This window comes from Rhopilema esculentum, chromosome 6, assembly GCF_057945365.1.
Source record: "Rhopilema esculentum isolate cy_ngs chromosome 6, ASM5794536v1, whole genome shotgun sequence".
Taxonomy (NCBI): Eukaryota; Metazoa; Cnidaria; class Scyphozoa; order Rhizostomeae; family Rhizostomatidae; genus Rhopilema; species Rhopilema esculentum.
In genome coordinates, this window is record NC_142820.1 from 11,294,855 (window position 1) to 11,316,357 (window position 21,503).

The window sequence follows — 21,503 nt, forward strand, 5'->3', positions numbered from 1 at the left end:
TTTCTGCAGCCTGTGTTACAGACTCTTACTTTGCAGGACCATATGCTAGGTCACTAGCGCTGGATGGGGCAAGATATTGCAAGTGATCAGCCAAAATCATTTATAATAAGCCATCATATCACACAAACTACTGGAGACCATTTTAGACAAGTAGCCAGAGTGAAAAAGTGACAATTTTGATATCCAGGATGAATAGAATTGAACTGGTACTAGTGAAAAACAACTTCAATTTATGATACCTGCCGAATCACAAACATTGTAGATTTTATTTATTTTCTTCATTTATACCCAAAAACTGCCTCAATATGAGAGAAAAATGTATCTAAAGGCTGTTACATTCAATACAAATGACCGTATCTTGCCCAATTGTTTCTGATACTGTCTGACAGCATAGATACATGACAATGTGCTGTTATTTCAAGCTTAGTTTAACAACTGTAAAATATTTTGAAACAACGCTGTATCCTGAATGAGACATATTAGAAAGACTTGGTTCTTCACCTTACTAGATTAAAAGTTCATTCTATATTTCAGTCAAGAATCAAGACAATTTTTCCTACCTTTTTCTTAAGATAGTGAATATGATTATTGCTGGCAATAAAAAGTCTAGTCTAAATCAAAAGAAAATTAAATTTTTTTAAAAACGCAAATTATGCAAACTGTTTAAAAGTGCCAGTCATTATTACAAAATTAACTTAGAAAGCTTATTCAGAAACCTTAAATATTTATTAAAACTTAAAGTATTTGAAATAAGGTTTAATTGAATAATTTTGGAGAACAAAAGTTATGTATCAAGCATTTTTTTGCATAATTTACTCATGTCCCTCTGGCCAATCCACAGCCACCTGATCCTTAAGCAAAGCATGTACACGTGAATCTAAGTCAATTTATATCTCAAGACTGTCTCAAGGAAAAATAGATTTCACACAGTTACATTATCCAGAACAACATGTTTGCTAGCGTTGATAAAATTTTAATCTATTATCAGATATTCTTATCAGAGTAGAGATGATATTCTTTTTTAATAATCTTGGATCTTACTGTCTGATAGGATGATGTCTAGTGGGGTGGGTTTTTTGCCTAAATTGCCTGCTTTGTCAATAAATCATTTTGATTACGCAATTAAATTGTTCTTCTAAAGCTATTTTATGATATCTAATGATAGCAAGAAAAAATAAAGCAAATAAGAGCTTATCATTTCATTCTAAAAAGATGCTCAGAGCTGTCATGGAGAGAACACATGACAAACAAAGAGCTCTATGGAAGCCTTAAGAAAGTATGAAAATCACTACTTAAAAAAAGACTGAAGTTTATCGGATACAGTTGGAGACGAAAGGACGAACTTGTAAATAAGGTGCTGTTGTAGGAACCTAAACATGGCAAGCGAAAGAAAGGAAGACCATCTACAACATACACAGATCAACTGAGAAGAGACTATGGCTTAACGAATCAAAAGTATTTGAATACAATTAACAACAGAGAAGAATGGAAGAGACTAGTCGATGGAGTTCGAGGAAATAAAGAAAAACGAAACCTTTCGACTGAAAAAACACAGTCATGAGTTTATTTTGCTTTTTTACAAAGCCAGTCGAATCCTGTCATCCCAGTGAAGCATCGGATAAATCCAATTTTCAAACCACGTGCAGCTGGGTTTTGGTGATCATGTTGAACGTTTAATGCATCTATAGAAAATTATTTTTATTTGGTAATTTGCAATTGAAAGGTAAATAGAGTTTACAAGTAATGACAAAGAAATAGTTTCTAGTTAGCAAGAATAACATTTTGGTTAAGTCTTGATTGTTGTTTTTTGATCGAAATCTTTAATCTCATAAACAAGATTTTATCTAATTCCAGTTTCTATGTACTGAGGAAACTGAGTTCATTCGCACAGAGATTGTATGGATCGACAAATGGGTCTGAACTAAAAAGTGTAAACGGGGCTTTACCTAGACATACAAACGAGGTAGCACGGAATCTACTTTAATGTCTAGATTTTCACATCCGTAAAGTCCTAGAGTTTCAATTCACATACAAAGTAGCCCTGTTTTCAAATCAGTAGAATGACAGTTAGATTCGCTCCTATCATCTTAGAAGTAGCACAACTGTGACAATCTCCAAACGAATTGGAGAGAAAAATACCCATTGCTGAATACAAATCCACGGCAAGCAATACAGTGCAAATATGTCAGTTAATAGGTTAATTGTCATTGTCTCTGTTTAATTTCGCATATTCTAACAAATTGCTGAGATTGGAAACTGTTAAATAGCGTACGGCATTGTAATTTTGCTAAAAAAGTTCTACAGCTCACGAGAATCGAGGCATGCATTTTAATTGTGTCATTTCTTTTGTGTTTTCATTCTACTTTTTTAGTAAATTAACAACGAATGAAAAAACGTATGGCTTTCTAATGGTTTAATTATCGCTTTATACATAACTTTAAACGCAAAATCTTATGGCAAGACACCACAGAAGCCTGACAGATTGACAGTGTAGATTTTACTATACTGAAGAGCACAGTGGTCATGCCCCTTTGACCCCATTGCCTTATGACCTCTTGGCCTCATTTGAAGCAGTCTTTCAGTTTTAGACCCCGTTTACACTACAGAAAAAAGAACAGAACTCCTTGGTTACGTGCCTGAAAAAGCGACGATAGCCCTTGCGTTTACACTAGGCATCTTGGTTCCGTGCTAGTTTGGGAACGGTTCCGTTCTTCTTTCATTCCGCTAAAATGAGAAACTCTTTGCTCCCATTCCCAAATCGTGCTTCTTTTCTCTAGTGTGAACGGTCAGGAACGGAACTTTAAAATGGTTACGATTGAAAATGGAGCTTAATCTGGAGTTGGGGAGAGGTTTTCTTATAATGTCAGAACGTCATTGCCGCATCACTGCGCGCGCGTCGCGTCAAAGTTCCGTTTTTTTACTCAAAAGTAAACGGGCAAAAATTTGATTCCGTTCCTTTTTGCTACAGTGTAGACGCAATGAAGAAAGAGGTATCGTGCCCAAACAAGAACGGAACCAAAGAGTTCCGTTCTTGTTTCTATATTGTAAACGGGGTCTTAGAAGCAATCTAATTACCTTCTTTTCTTCAGGTTTTATGGGGAATAATCAATATGTTGAAGATTGGATCGAAAAATATCTTTCAACATTTTAATCCATCCTTCGTCTCCTGAAACATGTGGCTTTAGTCCTCCCTCACCTCCCCCTCCCCCTCCCCCTCCTTTGGTAAGATGAATTTTCAAAAAGATTGGTCCTAAAGGGTCATGCATTTTTCCACTGTATCCGTGAATTGTAGCATAGTCTATTGACAATGGTTGTAACAATATCTTGTTCAATATAATCTAAGCTAAACATAGATAGGTTAGAACAACGGAGGTTTTCATTTTGGACAATTTTCAATACCATAGAATCTAAAATGACCACAAGTCACTAAATAGTGGCGTTATTGACAATCTTTTAATAATGTTTGGGAAATATTAATCTACCATCTAGCAAGCTCTCTATAATTTATTTATGAGCCTATTAAATGTACGAACGTTCGAAAAGATGAATTCTTTGAGTGAAGGAATAAACTCTTTTAAACTTCGAATTTATTATCTTTGTTTGAGACCCTAAGGATTTTTTAATAGTTTGCGAAAAAAGTTTGAAAGTTTCTGACTTAAATTCATGCTTTGTTTACCATCCTTCTCATTATTTCAAGAAAATCTCGAAAGGACAGGCATTAAACTAACGGAGGCATGTGGGGCTAGAATGACAGCCAGCCCTCTTCCCTCGATAAGCCCAACAATGTAGTTCATAAGGAATTCGAAAATCGCTAAGATGAACTCCATGAAGCAATATTTACAGCGAAAAAGTTGAGCTCGATTCTGCTTTCTTGCAATTTCGCTGCAAAATCACAAACCTGGCTCTACTCTCATTGAAAATCAGCCTTTTAGTTAGCTTCTACAACTTTTACTTGGCAACAAGGCGACATCGTTCTCTCAACATTCATCACAACAGTAGTGAATTCTTGCAAATTCCATCAAGAAGGATTTCCGTGACGACAAAAAATCACAACTGCCTTTGAGATGTGTCCGTTCCTTGATTCAATGATAACATAATATTAATTTTTATGGCTGTCTGAAGAAAAAAGTTCATCGTCGACGACTAATATTCAGCTGCTTCTACATCTTTTCAAACAGTGCATAGGGGAGCCATAGCAGGTCGGGTGCCCTGTCCCGGCGACACTGCTAAAGAGAAGCTGAAAATGATGAAAATGAAATTTTGTCGAAACCTGATACGTCGATGCCTCTCTGCCTTAGAAAAATTATTTCCAGGGGTGAGGTTTATATTTTCTGACAAGAGAGACGTCGCAATTTTTGTCGATGATCAGATGATTTTCCAAGGTTAGAACTTTTTTAAACTAACGAAGACAGATTTGAACTGAAGTAACATTTTGGCAGCTTGGAAAAGTCTAACTTTATAGCGTGCAATCGATGCCCACAGATTAGCAATTAAATCCATGCTTTCTTTAACTAATGGGAAAATGATATACACAAAGCCATAAACTGAAAATAAATTATATACACAAAGCCATAAAATGGTATACACAAAGCCATAAAATGAAGTATATTTGAGCAGTTTACAAAAATTGGGTGTCTAGTTGTATAAAACTGCTGTAGATCTACAAGAAATAAAACCTAGAGAGTGGGATAAAGACATCTACAATTCGTATTATGCTTGCGCCCTTGAAAAGTACATATTATTTCATCTGCTCTTCATACGGGTTGCTGGTTCTACTTCCGCTTTTATGCTAAATTAAAAGCCTATTCTATTAATTCCTATGCCTAATTTATAAATCTGAGAGGCATATCTGGTTCAATCATGTATCCGTTGTTTTCTATGAATTTGGAATTTTCTTTTAATGGGTGGGGCTCTCTCTCTGTCTCTCTCGATTAGTTTGTCTATTTAGAGAGCTCCAGCTTAATCAATCTATTTTATATGCAAACTTGTAGCTTTATATGAAGCTAATGTTTTGTAATCATTGTAATTGTATCCAATGTAATGTAATTATGTTTTAGTTGTCTTTAAAATAGATCGATAGAAAATGAAAATGAAAAGAAGAGAAGATCTGTGAAAGAATTTTTTATGCTTGACTTGCAGAATTTTATGACACAATAAAACCATTACTAGGGGCATTCAGGATAACCGAAATGAATTTAAAAGCTATGCTTGCCCTTTGGGCATGCGTTTTGTATTCCAAGTAAAAGTTCTGGGTATAGAAAAACATAAAAGTTTCAGGGTTCAAACACACTACACCCCAGATACTTACCTACTAAAGTTATTGTCTCTTTTCGGTTGTACATGATATTATTTTGTAAAATGCTGCCAGAAACGAATATTGTTAACGCTTTCAAACATTTAGTTGAACAAACAAGACATTACTTTCTCAGCAAAAGCTAACCTGTATGAGTATAGTATCAACAGAAGTATTAACAATGACAAGAATATTCTAGGCCATTGCTCCAAGCCAAGACTACATGCAACTAAAATGCTGATTTGCAAGAAAATACTGGTTATTCCCCATATACAAGTTTCTTTATTAGATACAGTTTTTCACTTCATAAATTAATTGGTATCAGCTATCGCATAACAGTACTGTTATTAAATATGTTAACAGCTGAATAGTGCTCTCAAATATGTTCTTAATCCGGTAATTTTCCTGGACATAGGCAGTACAAAGCAATGATGGTATGTGTTTGCGTTTGCAAACATCTCTTCAAAGCGAAACTCCTTCTTTCTTTGCAGAAGATTGGTTACTGCGGTTTTCCTTAACAAGAGTATTGCTTCGTGATTGCCTCCGAAAACAAAGATTTGGCAGCCAAAATCTACGTGGATGACATCGGTTTTCAATTTCAACTCAAATTATTTGCTTTACAATTCACCCGACATACGATGAGTAGCCATGAGGAGAGGCTTTGAGAAACGAAGAAATAACGCCTAATTAGTGTTTGCTAGCAGGTGGACTGATATGGCGAACCAAAGAGAGATAGCTAACTAATGCAAAACCCTTTTGTCCCTGTTAGCTTCCGTTTCATATACCTGCCAATTGGTTAGACGCAAGCAATTAGAAAAGATAAGAAAGAAAGCTTTTGTGCTTCCCTCTCCCAATAGGCTGCAATTCATTCTTCATACCGCACACTGTTTACCAATATTCAAAGACTACTTATCCACAATTCAGCGTTTGTAACTGATAAGTATCTAGTTATGAAAAATCGCTCGTTCTGATTCTGAAAACAAACTTCTTTCCCAAAAGATTTCCATATCAAAGAAAGACATGCAAATGTGCGCTTTATTCTTTAAAAGCTTGCAAGATTAGATGTAGATTGCTTTAAAACGACTTCAAGGAAGAGACTCGCGTTCTTAGGTTGCAAGAAAAAACAGTGCTGGAAACGTAAAGCCCTAAGTTTATCCTTTTATTGAGAAAGAATGGCAATTTAGAGCAGCAAAAACAGTCCTTAAATGAGCAATCAAGCTCTTAATGCTCTTTTATCTTCTTTGCTCTTTTCCAATTAGCAATTTTTTGTGATAAAATGTTAAGAATGAGTATGGATAAGAATGGATGCACATCTTTAAATTATATTTTTAGTTCATTAATTTTAGTTTCAGACTGGCGGCTTAAAAATTCGAACTTAGTCAAAGAAGGCATGCAAATAAAGCTTTGTGCATATTCGTATTTTATGATGTGACGTCAAACTCTGTGTACGTTGATATAGTTTCTATGCCAGCTGTCTGGCAATCGTTAGTTTTTCACTTCATCCCTATCTTTTCTACGCCTACTTAAAGTGCATAGCCATTCTAAATAAAAAAGAATAGTGATTATGTCAAGACAGACGATAGCTGTTTTGGAAAAGTCTTCAATTTTTCAAATTTTAGATAGTAAAATAAAATTATAGATACAATTCCCTCAATTCTAGAAAGAGTTTGCAAAATTGCCAACATTAGGCCTGATAAAGAACTAAAATCCTCTAAGAAACATGTCTTTGCCTAAAACGCATTTCTACCTTTTAATTTTTCTTAAGCTCGGACAGTTGGATCTCAAATAATAAAAGATTAACTAAGAAATCAATTCTCGTTACTGGGTTTGCGCTGTTTGGAAACTTATACACTTATTGAAACTTTAAACTAGAACTTAATAACAGCTTAAATTGAAGATTGTTTTGCGATTGATTTTTAAATGGTTTATTGTTTTAGCACTGAATTCAAAATGGTTTTTAGATGCAAATTTTTGCTCTCAATCAATGTCTCGTTTGTTAGTTCTGTGTTGATTATCATATGTGTGAAGACTTGCAAAAAAGAATAATTAAAACTAAATCGTTGTTGATTTAAGCTGAGTGTAAGATTTAAAAGCATTCAGGTAGTAACTATTGAGATTTGAGCCTTGAGTGAGAATGTCTTCTTTAAGAACCGTTTGATTGAAAATGTACAACTTTTACACAATTGTTGCAAATATTTTGAAAAAGATAGTTATTCAGCCAAAATCATAACCAATATTTGCAATCCTCTTGGATAAAAAGTTCGCAAACACGGCATGTATGAAAATAAAGGCAAGGATTTATTGCGTTTGATGTGACAGGTATTATGCACATAGCGACTGCCAATAAATGCCCATATAAAGCGACCATCATTTTAAGTACCTGTTGCTTTTATGTAGTATTCCAGAGATTGTCAAATGCATCTGCTGAGCTACTCAAATTTGCATTGAAAAGATCTTTTATTTCGATTTCATCAAGAATTTTGATGGTTTTTATTCTTTTTTAATTTTAGCTTGAATGTAGGCATAAACGGGGCACCTGGTGACTTCCATCAGTTTCTTATCACGACTTTTGCTAATTAAACTTTAATGTATGCTCTCTAATATCTTGTGGGCTTTTCTGGATCTAAGTCAGATCATTCGGTGTGTTTCCAGTGCTGGTTGAAGACTTAACACAGTTCCTTTAAACACAAGGCACCTCATCATCATCATACCAGTTGACATTTGGGCATCTCATGACACAAAGGTATGCATTGTTCTAATGTCTTTCGTCATTTCAGTTGCAATTCTCTGAATCTAGTTTGCAAAACAACGGACAAAGACCGATCTGCTTAGCCTTTATTGGGAGATCGTTTGTTAAAGCCTTGTTGTCCTGTATAAATATTAATGAACAACTCTTAAGAATACAGCTTACAGCACACAGGTTTCTTGCTCCCACTGTCCAGTTCATATAAACACCTAACTGGATCGAAGTAAATTACACTTGCACTTGCAGAATCTCCTTCCATATCGTGAGTTGAGAAGCTGTCAAAGTACCATCCTTGCAGGCAGGTATTTTTATCGCCTAGACAATACTTATCAGTAATAGATTGAATCAAAACAGAACAGTTCGCCTGCACCTTCAGCAGTTATCGAGAAGAGTTGAAGCAGAATGGGAAAACATCAGAGCAAACTCACTCCAGAAAACCTAGCGTACTTGCGACAATGTACAGCTTTTAGTGACCGCGAGCTAGATAAGTGGTATAAAGGATTCATGAAAGATTGTCCAAGTGGCAAAATGACAAGAAAAGAGTTTGAGCAAATTTACAAGAATTTCTTCAAGGAAGGCGATGCTACAAAATTTGCAACACACGTTTTCCGCACATTCGATAAAGACGGAAACGGATCGATTGATTTCAGAGAATTCATTTGCGGATTGTCTATTACGTGTCACGGTACAAAGGAAGACAAGCTAAGATGGGCGTTCAATATGTACGATATTGATGGAAGCGGCACGATCACAGAAGACGAGCTTGTCGAGATAATCAAGTCGATATACAAAATGATGACAGACGAGGGTGGCAAGAATGCAATGGAAATACGTGATCCTCCCCCTGTTGTTGCAGCCCAATTGTTTCAAAGAATGGATGAAGATGGGGATGGCGAAGTGACGCTTGACGAGTTTATAGAAGCTGCCAAAGATGACCCAACAATTCTCAAACTGCTACAACAATGATAAGAAAAAATTAGGCCATTAGGAAATCTGAAGCACTAGAGAGATGATGCATGATTGTACTTCGATGGAGAAGGGACGATTTGCTAGCTGGTCGCTATTCGGTTTATTTGAATCATCAAAAACATTCTATAAGCGTTCATCAGAAAACATTAGGTTATATTTGTTTTTCTCAAGTGTGCACTCGCGTTTCGACAGACAAAAGACGTCAGTTCATTGTTTCAAACGGATCGCTGTGGTATGTACTTACACACATGTGGATGATATTTTCAAAACATAGATTTTAAATGAACATTTGCAAACGAATTGTCTGTTAGCATTCAGAATAGTAGATATCTAAAAAACGATTTAATTTTGCGAAAATTGTTGAATTTCATCATTTAAAATGTTCTCAAATCCAGCTTACTTACAATTTACTTAAAGTTTAAATGCTACCGGCTATGTTTTTATCGGAATATATAGCATTTTATGTTGACGATCTATTGAAACTTGAAATCCAAATCACTGAATCTGTCAGCGAGCTGAAAACTGTATAAAAGTTAAACCCAGGAAATAGCTTATCCTGAAAAATATGTGATTCAATATAGAATCATTATATAAAGTTTGTAGAAAGCAGAATAATCTTGACTTCCCGACTTTGGTTTCAAATGAGAAGCTACCCAATATTGAAAACCCCATAGCTAGAAATGATTTCGGTTGTGAAACAATTCAGAAATAATAATTCTTTGTAAACTTTGTTTATATTGAATAGTAAGGCAAAACCTAGCAATAACAGGGTTTGCAATATTTTGTAAATATAATAGAGGGCCTCGTACCTTCTTAAAAATCGACGGGAGCTATAAACCATGTGATGAATTATTGATGAATCCATGGATTTGAGAACATTAGTAACAAAAATAGCTGTAGTTGAGAAATTACTCTAATTTGATAGTAAAATTTATGATATGGTTAACGGTTTCTCAGCGGTGTTCCACAATTGTAAGTCTGGTTGTAGTTGCTTCGCTTTCAAAGCATTAAATCGAATGAAACGTCTGAAACAGGTGTACCCAGAGTCGTGAGAGAATCATGTGTAAATCAATTTCGTCTCCCCATTTGCTTGTTTCAGCCGATCTTTCAAGATTATTTTGGCTCTTGGAGGAAATTCAAGATACAAATATTACAAGTGTAGGTTAGAAAAACGCTTGATTGAGGTGATGATAGCTCAGGCATAGGTGATTAAACAAGAATCTAGTTGGTATTCATAACTAAATGTTCAGATAGAAGTACCAATCGATTTGATAAGTCAATCACATATACGGAACAATCAAAGCTCACTCTTTTCAAAAACAAATTTCTGAGTTTTGATTGCTAATAACCTCTTCTTCTATTCTGTGGCTTACGGTACAAGTCTTGCCGATCAATGGGCTTCACGAGCAATGTATTTTCTCGAAGTTACATAAGTCAATCAACGATCGGTTCACATATTCTTGTAGCTCACTAAAAGGTTGTTTTTTGCTATGGATACAAAATAGCTGTATTGAACCAGTTTTCAGGTAGTGTGCTAACTATATATGTAGACATCTCAAGTAAACGGGAAAATACGAAGATTGTCAATCTGGAAATAAAAACTTTGCGGCCAACACCTGAGTTGCCTGTCAACCTTAAATATTTGTAGTGTTTAAAGCATCCCTCAAAGTGTCTGCTAGCCATGTGGTAAGCAAGTTTCACACTTTGCAGACAAATACCTTGTTGTTGCAAAGTAGGTAGTTATGGAAATACCGTGTGCTTTTGAAGGCTATGTACCTAGGTTATCACCTTCACGCCTTCTGTAGAGTTGCCATAGTTACAAGTGTTATGCGAGTGCAATAATCGCACTGAATTGTTATCTATCTTGACTAGTGAATCATAGGTACAGATGAATTATTTAGAATTCTAATAAATTTTTTCAATTGATTTCTGTGTTTGTCTTGATTCAAAGAATGTATGCAGAAATGAATCACAAGTTTATATTTTGTAATTGTCATCTTCACCGACTTGGTTTCTGTCTTTCATATGTCTATGGGCTCAGAGGAACATTCTATGTATGAGAAAGGCTCAATGCATTTTGATGCACTACGATTAACACTGATTTTGTCTTCAAGACATAATGTACTTTAGAACTTCATATCTATTGACTTTGCTATAAGACAATGACATTTAACTTCGATCAATCGAGAGAATGAAGCATAGAGTTATATGTTGGTCATCTTCAGTACACAGCGTTTGAGGTTATTACCCAACTCTTTCTATTATGTCCTTTGGTCGATTCAACGCAGAATATGTTATTTTATTGATTACCATGAATCTATGAAGCATTCAAAGGAGCCAGAGTAATCAAGTCATAATTGAAATTAAATTAGTGTATTCAGCAGGGTTTTTCTTTGACATTTGCCTCTTGCGTACACGATGAAAGAACAGCTGTCAACCTTTGAAGAAATTCAGAATGATTTCATCTTCTGCTTTCTTTTGACCAGTGAGCGTCTGACCAAACATTTGCACATTGTGGTTAACGTAGGAAAAAGTAAACAAAGCATTAATTTAGCTCTTCTTGAAATTTCGCAGCCACTAATTATGGAGAAATTGAACTGATTTGACTCTTTGCAGCAGTAATTAGAAGCACATCACAGTCAGGGGTATCTATATTTAGCACATAAATCTGGGTCATCTTTACAAGGCACCGCAAGCATCCATATGAAACTCAAACCGGTTCGAAATTCGATTTGAAACTCGGATCTGGACTAATTTCAACTCAGCATTTTAAACATGCTCCTCCGCCCCTGTTAAAATCCGCCTTAATGTTAACAGAAATTATTCTCAAACCGGACTGAGTTTGCCTTTCATTTAAAAAAAGGCTGTTTAGCAACTAAAAAATATTTTAGTGTCATTGTTTAAAACTCTCTAGTCGTATCTCCCATGTCGTTGTCTGCAAAATATGTGTCCAAAGGGCAAAATGGTAAGCCAATTTGAAGTTTATCTGCAAGAGTGCACTAATTCCAACCAAACAATTACTAAACACCATTTGTTTTCACCATCTTGTAATCAAGGCAACAACAGAGCTATTCTCAGACCGGATTAAAAAGCGAAAAAGTCATCAATTTTTGTTTCAATGCCGAAAATACAAAAGCGACCAGCAAGAGAACCAAAAGCAATTAAAATTTCTGATGCTAAAATTTCAAGAAAGTTTGTTACAGCAAGTCTACATTTGGGTCCAATGGTGTCGGCAAATTGGCGTTGTGTGCGAAGTCAATCAACGCTAAATATTTTGTCCAAATATTTGTGGAGAGCCTCCAGGCAAGTACAGAAACAAGTATTGGTGCTATGCAAAGACCATTTACTTTTGAGCGAGACAATAAACCTAGTTATGTTGCGACTGTGAAAAAATTACCAAGAAAAATGGTATCATGGTCTACCAATAACTGGTTTTCATAATTGAAAACAACTTGCTTTCATTAAAAAATTCCAAGAAATGAAATTTTCGAAGACCATAAAAGAGCTGATTAAAATTTTTTTGAGATTTCGTTCTGTATCCAAAGATATCTCGTTAGTCAGTGAAAATGGCGACAGTCTAGAAAATATGAAATAAAACAAGTTGTACTTGTCTAAAAATGTTGGTGTTTTTATATAATTTATACAATTTATGTTTATTTTACATTTTGGTCAAATTACAATCGGAAATCTCAGCCAACAATCTCATTATGCTCCAATGTTTTTTCCTGTGCGTATGTTAACGGCATTTTGCTTTGAGGCGATGCGATCGTCCTAATACTTTTTCATCTAAGTGTACATGAACATGAAAAAGCCACTATTGCATAGACAAAAGGTTTTCCTTTTTTTACCATGGGACTACATTGGTAACATTTTCAATATCCATGCGGCACTGATTAGTCAACCTCAACAGTCATGTGCTCGCGTTTCTGATTGGCCTATTACGATCCACAAGAGGTATATATATTTCCTAACATAAAGTCTTCGATCTATGTTCTGTCATTTTACACTCTGAACATTGTCAGACGAAGAACTTTTGTCCTATATTTTAAAATGTTTGCTTTTTCCAAAGCTATTTTTAAAATCTGTACCACAAAAAAGGATTGTTAGCAATTAGCTATAAGTTTTAATTGATTTGTGTAGAAGTGCTTTCGAATGCAGGTTGTCATTTGAAGGCAAAAGGTCGATATTAAAGGCAATCAATCAAGACTAAGGAACTTTAGCCATCTTTCAATCAAAAATTGACCAATCGGTGGGCATGATTCCAATCACAAGCTGATTGCTTGGTTAATATTGACGATATGCTATCCTTTGAAGAAGACATTCCAACAACTTCTGAAATATTCCAAACCTATGCTTTTCTAGTTTTTCAATCAATGACTGTCATGGGCCTAAACTTCTCATAGGCTTGTGTTTGTGAGCAAGCATAACTGAGAGAAAAGAAGCAAGGTCGAATTTCCTTATCAGTAATAATGCGCTGCCTATAAGCGGTACAGAAGACAAGAGCACGCATGTCTCTACACTATACTGCAGTCAGTGCATGGCCTCTATGAAAAACAGGCAAGGGGACCGATTTTGAGTGCCATCATAACCATTTGCTGAAGTAGCAACTTCGTGGATTTGACAAAAGTAGCATAAAACTTAATTGGTTGTCATCTTTTCAAAATATACATCTTATTGAGAAATAGGGGTCATGATTTTCTTAATCGTTAAACCAATATAAAAATAAGCAATTTAACTCGTTCACAATTCATTTCTTGAAATTTCTAATGGCTGCTTGTGATTAAGGCCCTTTTGATCACATTCAAGATACCCATGAATATCAAAGAGGTTAAATTTTCCAATCAAAAGGAACGATCAATGAAGTACCTGCAACCTAGTACCTGTACCTGCTAGTTGGTTGTTTCTTTAGTTACCTTCTTTGTACACATAATCGATTTTAGTCTACTAGGCTCAGCTGCAGCCAGTTTCATTTATTAAAGAAAGGCAGGCCAATGGGGAGAAAAAATCAAAATATCGATAAATTGAATTGACGAAAAAATGTGACAGAGAAAACATAACACGAGATACAGTAATAATGTTGCGTGGGCTTATCCAAAAAGCGCTCACTTAGCAGTTCTAGCTACTGAGTAACTCTTTTGAAAAAATACACAAAGAAGTGCATTAGTTCCATTTCCTCTTTGCTTAAAATATAGACTGTTATAAATTTCATAAAAATAGGCTAAAAAGATACCTTGCTCTTGATAAAAAATGTCTCGTCCTGCACAGAGTCCAAAAATGTTATCAACTTCCCGGCCAAGCAAATCTTACTACAAAACCTAGAGAATTTTTGTGTTCAAAATGGCGTAGTCAGGAAATTGGAGGTACTCAACCAGCTTTGATCCCCTTGCAGCTCCGTTTTTCCAAAACATTTTTAAAAAATTTGGCTTTTTTCTTAATATAGATATATTTTGAGACAGATATAAGAAGCATGCTTATGTATATTAAAAAGGAAAGGCTGTCATAATTTCAACATACTTATAATCAAATGTTTTATCTATGACCATGACAACAAACCCTCAGATTTTGGGATAGTTAGAGGGTCATGCTAGCCAACCTTCTGATAGAAGATGGTACCTGATGATGATATCATCAAAAGTTAACGCCTAAATTATACAAAGTAAGGCAGTTCTGCAAACACATTCATATTAAAAAGCAGGAAATTATAAATTTTATTTGACTTTTTCTACTTGAAACTGTATTTTGAAAACCAAAAGGCGATACGATTTCTTCAACTTCCTTAAGTTTCCAATTGTTGGGTCACCTTCCTCTATTTTTTTGTTTCTACAACCTTCCTCTGGTCAGATGCCGTGGGGTCGTGATATTTCCCTGACTCTGGTCCTGCTCTGTATTCATCAGATCTAGATAAAACCAGCCGACTTTTCCTTTTAAAGACATGCTTATATAATACAAGTCAAGTGGGACATAACAAAAGTACTTCTTATCAAACCAATCTAAAATAATATATGGTTATGATAATGCTTAAGGTTAATCTTTAGTAATGCATAATGTATCTCTTTTGATAAGAAAGTGAATGAAACACATTTGGCAGAATACTAAAATTACTGCTCTTATCTCATGGCATTAAGCCAAATTGGCAACCACCCTTATCCGATTTTGAAAAATTAGGAGATCTTTACTGTCTGGTTTCCTCTCTATGTTATCTAAAAAATGACCAAGACCTAAGCTTTATAAATATAGGTGGCGTGTTTTGCGATGAGCAAAGAGGGGTGGACTGGAACTGTCCACTCGGGGTGGCTTTATGGCTCTGAAAGGGCCCGTAGGGCGAGACCGGGCCTTTAATAGCTGTGGTCACTTAGAAAAGCTATTTCACGTACTCTTAAAATTGATATTAATTTGTATAACTTTAATCGCTTCCAAAGAATTTAGGCGGGATAGCCATTGTTTCCCATCTGCAAAGTTTAAATTTATCGTTATGGATTTATGCAATACATAAATTCAAAAATTTCCCCTTTATGAAAGGCCCGCTTCTTAAAATTCTGAGGGGGCCGGGTGGTGAGGGCCAGTCCGCCCTTGAGCAAATCTTTAGCTGATTTCCAAACTCTGATGGCTATTCGGTAATTAAAACAAGCTGTCGTTTGCCACAGTTTGTTTTGCCCATAGAATTGCAAAGTGGAACAGTCATAATAACCTGTTTTTGGAATTTTCAGATTTAAAACAAATAACATGAAAGAATGCCATACAACACCTCTAAGTAATCTAGAGCAGTTAGATCTGCTACATATTTGTCCTTTTTTAAACTTATGAACCATGCCAAACAATAACAATCGGTGAGTAAACTTCAATCTTTCATTGGCCATATCTAAAAAAAACTTTAACAGATTTAGCATTTTTTGCAAATTTAGAATTATTTTACCTTGTTCTCTTTGCTCGAGTTGTCAAAATCACAGAGTTACAATAATCCGATGCCTTCACCACTTTGCCTCATTTATGCTACGATTTGCATAAAAACTTAGAATAATCTTAAAAGTGCATAATTTTGCAGTGAACCGACAATTATCTAAATTAGGAACTTTTCATTAGTCAAGTGAGCAGTCAAGTCTTGGCAACAACTTTAACGTGAAAAAAGCATCTGCCGTTCACGGCTGCACTTATTCTCACGACTGACTAACTTTAAAAATCGTGTTCCAGAGAAGGATCACCCAGCAGTGCCATTTAGCCAAAAGTTAAGTGAAAAGTTTAGTCGTTTTGCCACCCTGTTTAGTGTTGCTTAGTCTTGTTGAATGTTGTTGAGCAAAATTTGATCCTGGTCAAAAATGTTTAGCGTTGTTTAGTGTTGTTTAGCAAATGTTTAGTCGTGTTGCCACCAATTAAACATTTGCTCTGATCGCGTAGGCGCTCTAGCTGTGAAAATCCAAAGGTTTTCGTCGGTTTTGTTGGTTTTCTTGTTTCTACGTGACCCAAAAAGCCTTTAATCAGACATATGCATATCTCGTTGTACGCAAATGTCTTTTCTTCAACAGTCAACTTTGTTGTCAATATGCTAAAAAGTCTTTTCTTTCTGCATCGCTTGCTTCATCCAATTTTTATTTTTATCCACTGCTGGTGCATGCAACAAAATAAACCAAAAGCAAATTCCTATGCAAGATCTCCTACAACCCAACAGCGTCCTACACAGCTCGCAGTTTAAAAAAGTTGAGTGGAGTTTAGTGAAAAGTTTAGTCACGTTTTGCCACCCTCGCTAAACTTCGCTCAACTTCACTAAACAAAAGTTGAGTGAAATGTTTAGTGAAATGTTTAGTCGTTTTGCCAGGGCTTAAACGACAACCATTAAATCTGATAAGTTTTGCAAAACTACGTCATTACGCCATAGAATGTGATTTTAGGCCATACATCTTGTGCTTGCTTTTTTCTGATTGGCCTATTTCGATCTACAACTGAGTATATACTTTTCATCGTGTTCTTTCGGACCCTTATTCTGACATCTTTTTGCAAAAAACCATTCTAAAGAGAACAAGTGTTTTCAAAACTTTATAAATTTCTATTTGTCAGAAAAAAACTTGTTTTCTTAATACCATACTGTAAGTAAATGTTAAATTTGTTGTCATTTGTTTATAACGCATCCGTGTTTGCATTTTGTTGATTTTCAAGGTATAGAATACCGAAGTGATGAAAATCATAAAAATCTATTTTCAGAATCTCTAAATGTTGATCCCAGAGCCTAAAAGAGCCTCATGAAATACCATAAGATTATATAAGATTATAATTTTTCAATATTTTAATTTTAATTTAATTTAATTTCAAAATCAGAATGTTTTAGTAGCCTATCCTTTTGGCGAAGGTCTTGACTAAAGAAAGTCGAGAAAGAAACATGAGAATGATTTAGTGTCGCAAACTTGATATCTTTGTTAATTGTGATGGTGGGTATAATTTTTCTCTAATGACAGCAGAAATTTAGATATCTTGTCAAACATTTAGAGAACAATTTTCCTGAACTAAATTGAAAAGCAATAAATCCCACATGATCCCACTCATGCGATTAGAGGTTCGATATGAGATTGAGGCTGGCAACTGATTTTCGTTTGCCACAGTAGGGCTTGAAGCTACGAAACATCAAGAGAGAGAGAAAATATACGAAATGATAATCAGAGCATTAACTTCACTAAAATATGCAAGGTGCTCTAACCAGGACAATTTGCAGAATGGGTGAATAGAAATCAAAGAGACCTGCTTGTCATTAGCCACTTTAGAATGGGACAACAGATGATATAGCAAGACAACAATAACAGACAAGCTTTATTCTGTCAAGAAAATACAATAAATTAACTGCAATGGTGGCACAAGCACTGAAATGGTTCACGCACATTACCCTCCCGCTATGAATGAGGTAGGTGGTGGTGCTGCTGATAAACCGACAGTTCGAAAAATATCAAACATCGAAAACAAACGTCACACAAGAAAAAGACATAGAAATTTAACAGTTGACAAAGAGGATGGGAGTTCAAGTCGTCCACAACACAATTTACACAACTTTATTGAAAATAGATAGGCCTGTTGGTGACATTAACAAAACGAAATTGTGAAAATATCAGAGTTATGAAATGAGAGAAAAATGAAACGTAACCAGTCTTCTGTTATTGTAATTGCTTTCATTTATTTAATTATACCTTTGGTCAACGGCCCAAGCTCGATAAATCTATGCTCCTCTTGGGTTGTGTATTTTACAGTATCTTGGGTCGTGTATTGATATTGTAATAGCAGAACAGGTCTACGCAATACACCAATTCGACTTACGTCCTCGTTTTGAGAATTTCTCCTAACCTAATTATACGACTTTTAAAAGCTCAAATTTGGTTTTATCACCATAATCTTAGGCCGGATACAATTTTTCATATTGTTTGTGCTTGTATTTTAGATTTTACGGAGAAATGAAGTTTGAAAACTTGTAAGAGATTTGACCGCAAAAATCTTTCGGGGGTAACTTTAATAATTTTCTGGTATTCATGCGCATACTTTTCTAGAGCTTTCTGAATACATGAATAACATTTTTCTAGTTTTTTAAGATTCCAGAAAATTCAAGTTTTGTAAGGTTTGCAATAGACTCTGAATGGCACAATCCTGTACTACCAAGTACCTTATTACCCAGAAGGTTTAAATATTCGATTCTAAATTTTGAAGTAACATTGAACATATGGAGAAAATTCGATGCAGCGAACCGTAAGTGTAATCTATAAAAATTTTTGCTCAAGTACATTTAATATCCACCTTACAAAAACAATGGAGTAGTGATTTGTGAATTGGCCTATCGCTCATTAAACAGCTACTGCTAGGGGGAATAAATGATGGGGAAAGACGATGGTGCCTTCAAAGGGACTCATTTTTTAAGTAATCAAACCTGGGATGGTCTTAAAGATTATCACGTAAATTCTACTACGTAAATAACGAACTTCCCGGTATAATGAACTAAATGTCTGGTCCCTTGGATTCAGCCTAACTTCTTATAAACTCTCTCGGTATAACGAACCCCGGATATAACGAACTTTCGTTATTATGAACCGATGTTCCTTCATCATAATTACCCTCGATATAACGAACTTTTCATAAATTTTTAATTTGTTTTTTTTGTTTATTTATTTTCGGTGTTCATTTATCACTTTCTCTTGGGACAAATCATTTTTGCAATCGGCAAAACATGCCGATGATACCTTTCAAGCACTGGCTGATAGACTCAGTGCACGAGATGAAAGTTTGATTGCGTCAAAAATTACTGCGAATGAGTACATTGACACTAACGAATACTGTCTTACATATGAGACATTGGCAATGAGCGACGACAAAAATTGATTGCGGAACCAAGTTGGAAAAGCAGGAAAAGGCAAATAAGAATTTAAAGTAATCGAAGACATCATTCAGGCACCACCTAGGAGCGACGTGATACCAGCTTTGCCAATTTCTTGATCCCAAATTATGAAAGGAACATTAAGATTTTCATTTTCAATGACCAGCCAGTTGTATTGTGTGAATTCAGATTGGAGTTAAAAGTGCACAGAGGTTGGATATAGCCTAATCAAGCCCACCGCAGGTTCTTAAGGCGTGAACTGCGAAAAGAGCCAAAAAAACGTTATCTCTCGGTTTAACAAACTCCCGATATAACGAACTATTTTCTGGTTCCCTTTAGAGTTCGTTATATCAGGATTCCACTGTACTTGATAACCTGATGATAAGTTGAAAATATCATGTTAAAACGAGGCGCAAATTAGAAATCTGAACTCTAACGCGCGAAAGCTGTGCACTCATCTTGATCACGTGACATTATTAAAATGAAACAAAAAGTTAGAACAATGGGCTTCCAGACCAGAGATTTTCCTATTGAATATGGTTCAAACTGAGATATATTTGCACGCGCCTCACCCCGATTAGTTCGCAAAGAAAAAGCATATATTTGATAATGTCAACAATTCCACTTCAAAGAGCACGCCAATTTTAAAATTACAAAACAGAAGCAATTTCTCGTTTGCAGCTGCAGCCAGCCAAACTGGGACGATATGAAGAGGAATCTAAGAAAAAGAGAGCGGTCGAATCGAAAAACAGATGGTTTTCCAGATGAGAGGCGAATAATCTTTTTTCTTGCGAAAAATTTCAATTTTAATGCTCCGCATTATGCTGTTGATGAAGACAGAAGCCCTAGGTCTTATTATAATCCTCGCTCTTACATATTTGCTTAATGCTAACTGTAAACGAAGCCTCTCTTTTTCTGTAGGCTAACTTTCAAGATAGGCAGTAATATCATTATTGATTATGAGCTGTCACAAAAAAATTGTAGACTCTTAAATAATTTGCTCAATAGAGATAAGCAGTTATAATAGGAAGAATTCAATAATTAGTAAGCTGGATAATTGGTAAAGAGCCAGTAACACGAAACGGGTGCATATGTAACGCAAAACCTACCCCATCCACCCACCCCAACCCTCGCCCTCGGGGGCACTCACATACTTGACCTGATTTGATGTCCTGTGTTGAAGGAATTGCTTCCCAGATACAGGTACATGCAATTGTAATTTGCATTCAAATTCTAGGACAGCGGATAAAAACAAAGGTTAGCTCATAAAACAGAGTATTTAGAAATGAAGTCGAGACACGAAACGATTTATAATTATAGTAGGAAAATAATCATATTTTTTAGGAAAGGGCCAAGAGAAAGAAAATGTTTAAAATCTTTGCACCAATAAGAGGATGAAATCGTCCAATCTACTGACAGAAAAGTGGAAAAATTGGATGATATGGATGATATGGTCGATGGAATCATAGAAACTGATTTTAAGATGTTCATTCAAGAAGCACAATAAGTTGAAGCAAAAGAAACTACTGTACTGTATCTCCCCTCAGATGCTTTCGCTAGAAACAATTTCAGCATTAACGTCAATGTGCCTTGCCCGTTCTAAGTAATGTTGGGCCAAGACCTGATGAAAATTCCGTTATTGAACTCCTTTTATTCACAACTACAAGCCATCCGGATATCAAGATTTTGTCCCAACAACTAATTTTTCAATAAATCATGAAATTTCTTTCATCTCAGTTTCTAAAAATAAAATGCTTGGACTTTCACACTTCTTGATAGAGAGCAGGGGCGGATCTAGAGCAAACTTGAAGGAGGGGCAGTTGGTGGTGGGGGCGATGAAAAATTTTAAAAAAATTGCTGACGAGAGTACGCTGTATACAACATTTTAGATCCATTTTCGGAATAAATAACATAACTTCGAGGTAATCCTTGAAGCAAATTAACCTATCGATTAAGCTTGTTCACCTGATTCTCATTCTTCAAAAGGGGCGCATAATTTCCAAAAAGGGGCGCCAGAGTTGCTTCAACTCGTCGCGGGGGGGGGGCAACTGCCCCTAGTTGCCCCCCTTAAATCCGCCACTGGTAGGGAGTCCCTGTACATGTGTTAGCCTGGTTGAACGAGTTCTTGTTCATTTAAACCAATTTCCAAAAGGCGCGTT

At 35.6% G+C, this 21,503-nt stretch overlaps 1 protein-coding gene across 1 annotated transcript; it reads left to right on the top strand.

The window, feature by feature from the left end:
* Positions 1-7,720: 7,720 nt before the first annotated feature.
* LOC135686219 (neurocalcin homolog) lies at positions 7,721-10,977 on the top strand. The gene has a single exon (XM_065202407.2). It carries the CDS (start codon positions 8,442-8,444, stop codon positions 9,003-9,005), a length of 564 nt encoding a protein of 187 aa, XP_065058479.1. The 5' UTR covers positions 7,721-8,441; the 3' UTR covers positions 9,006-10,977.
* Positions 10,978-21,503: the final 10,526 nt, after the last annotated feature.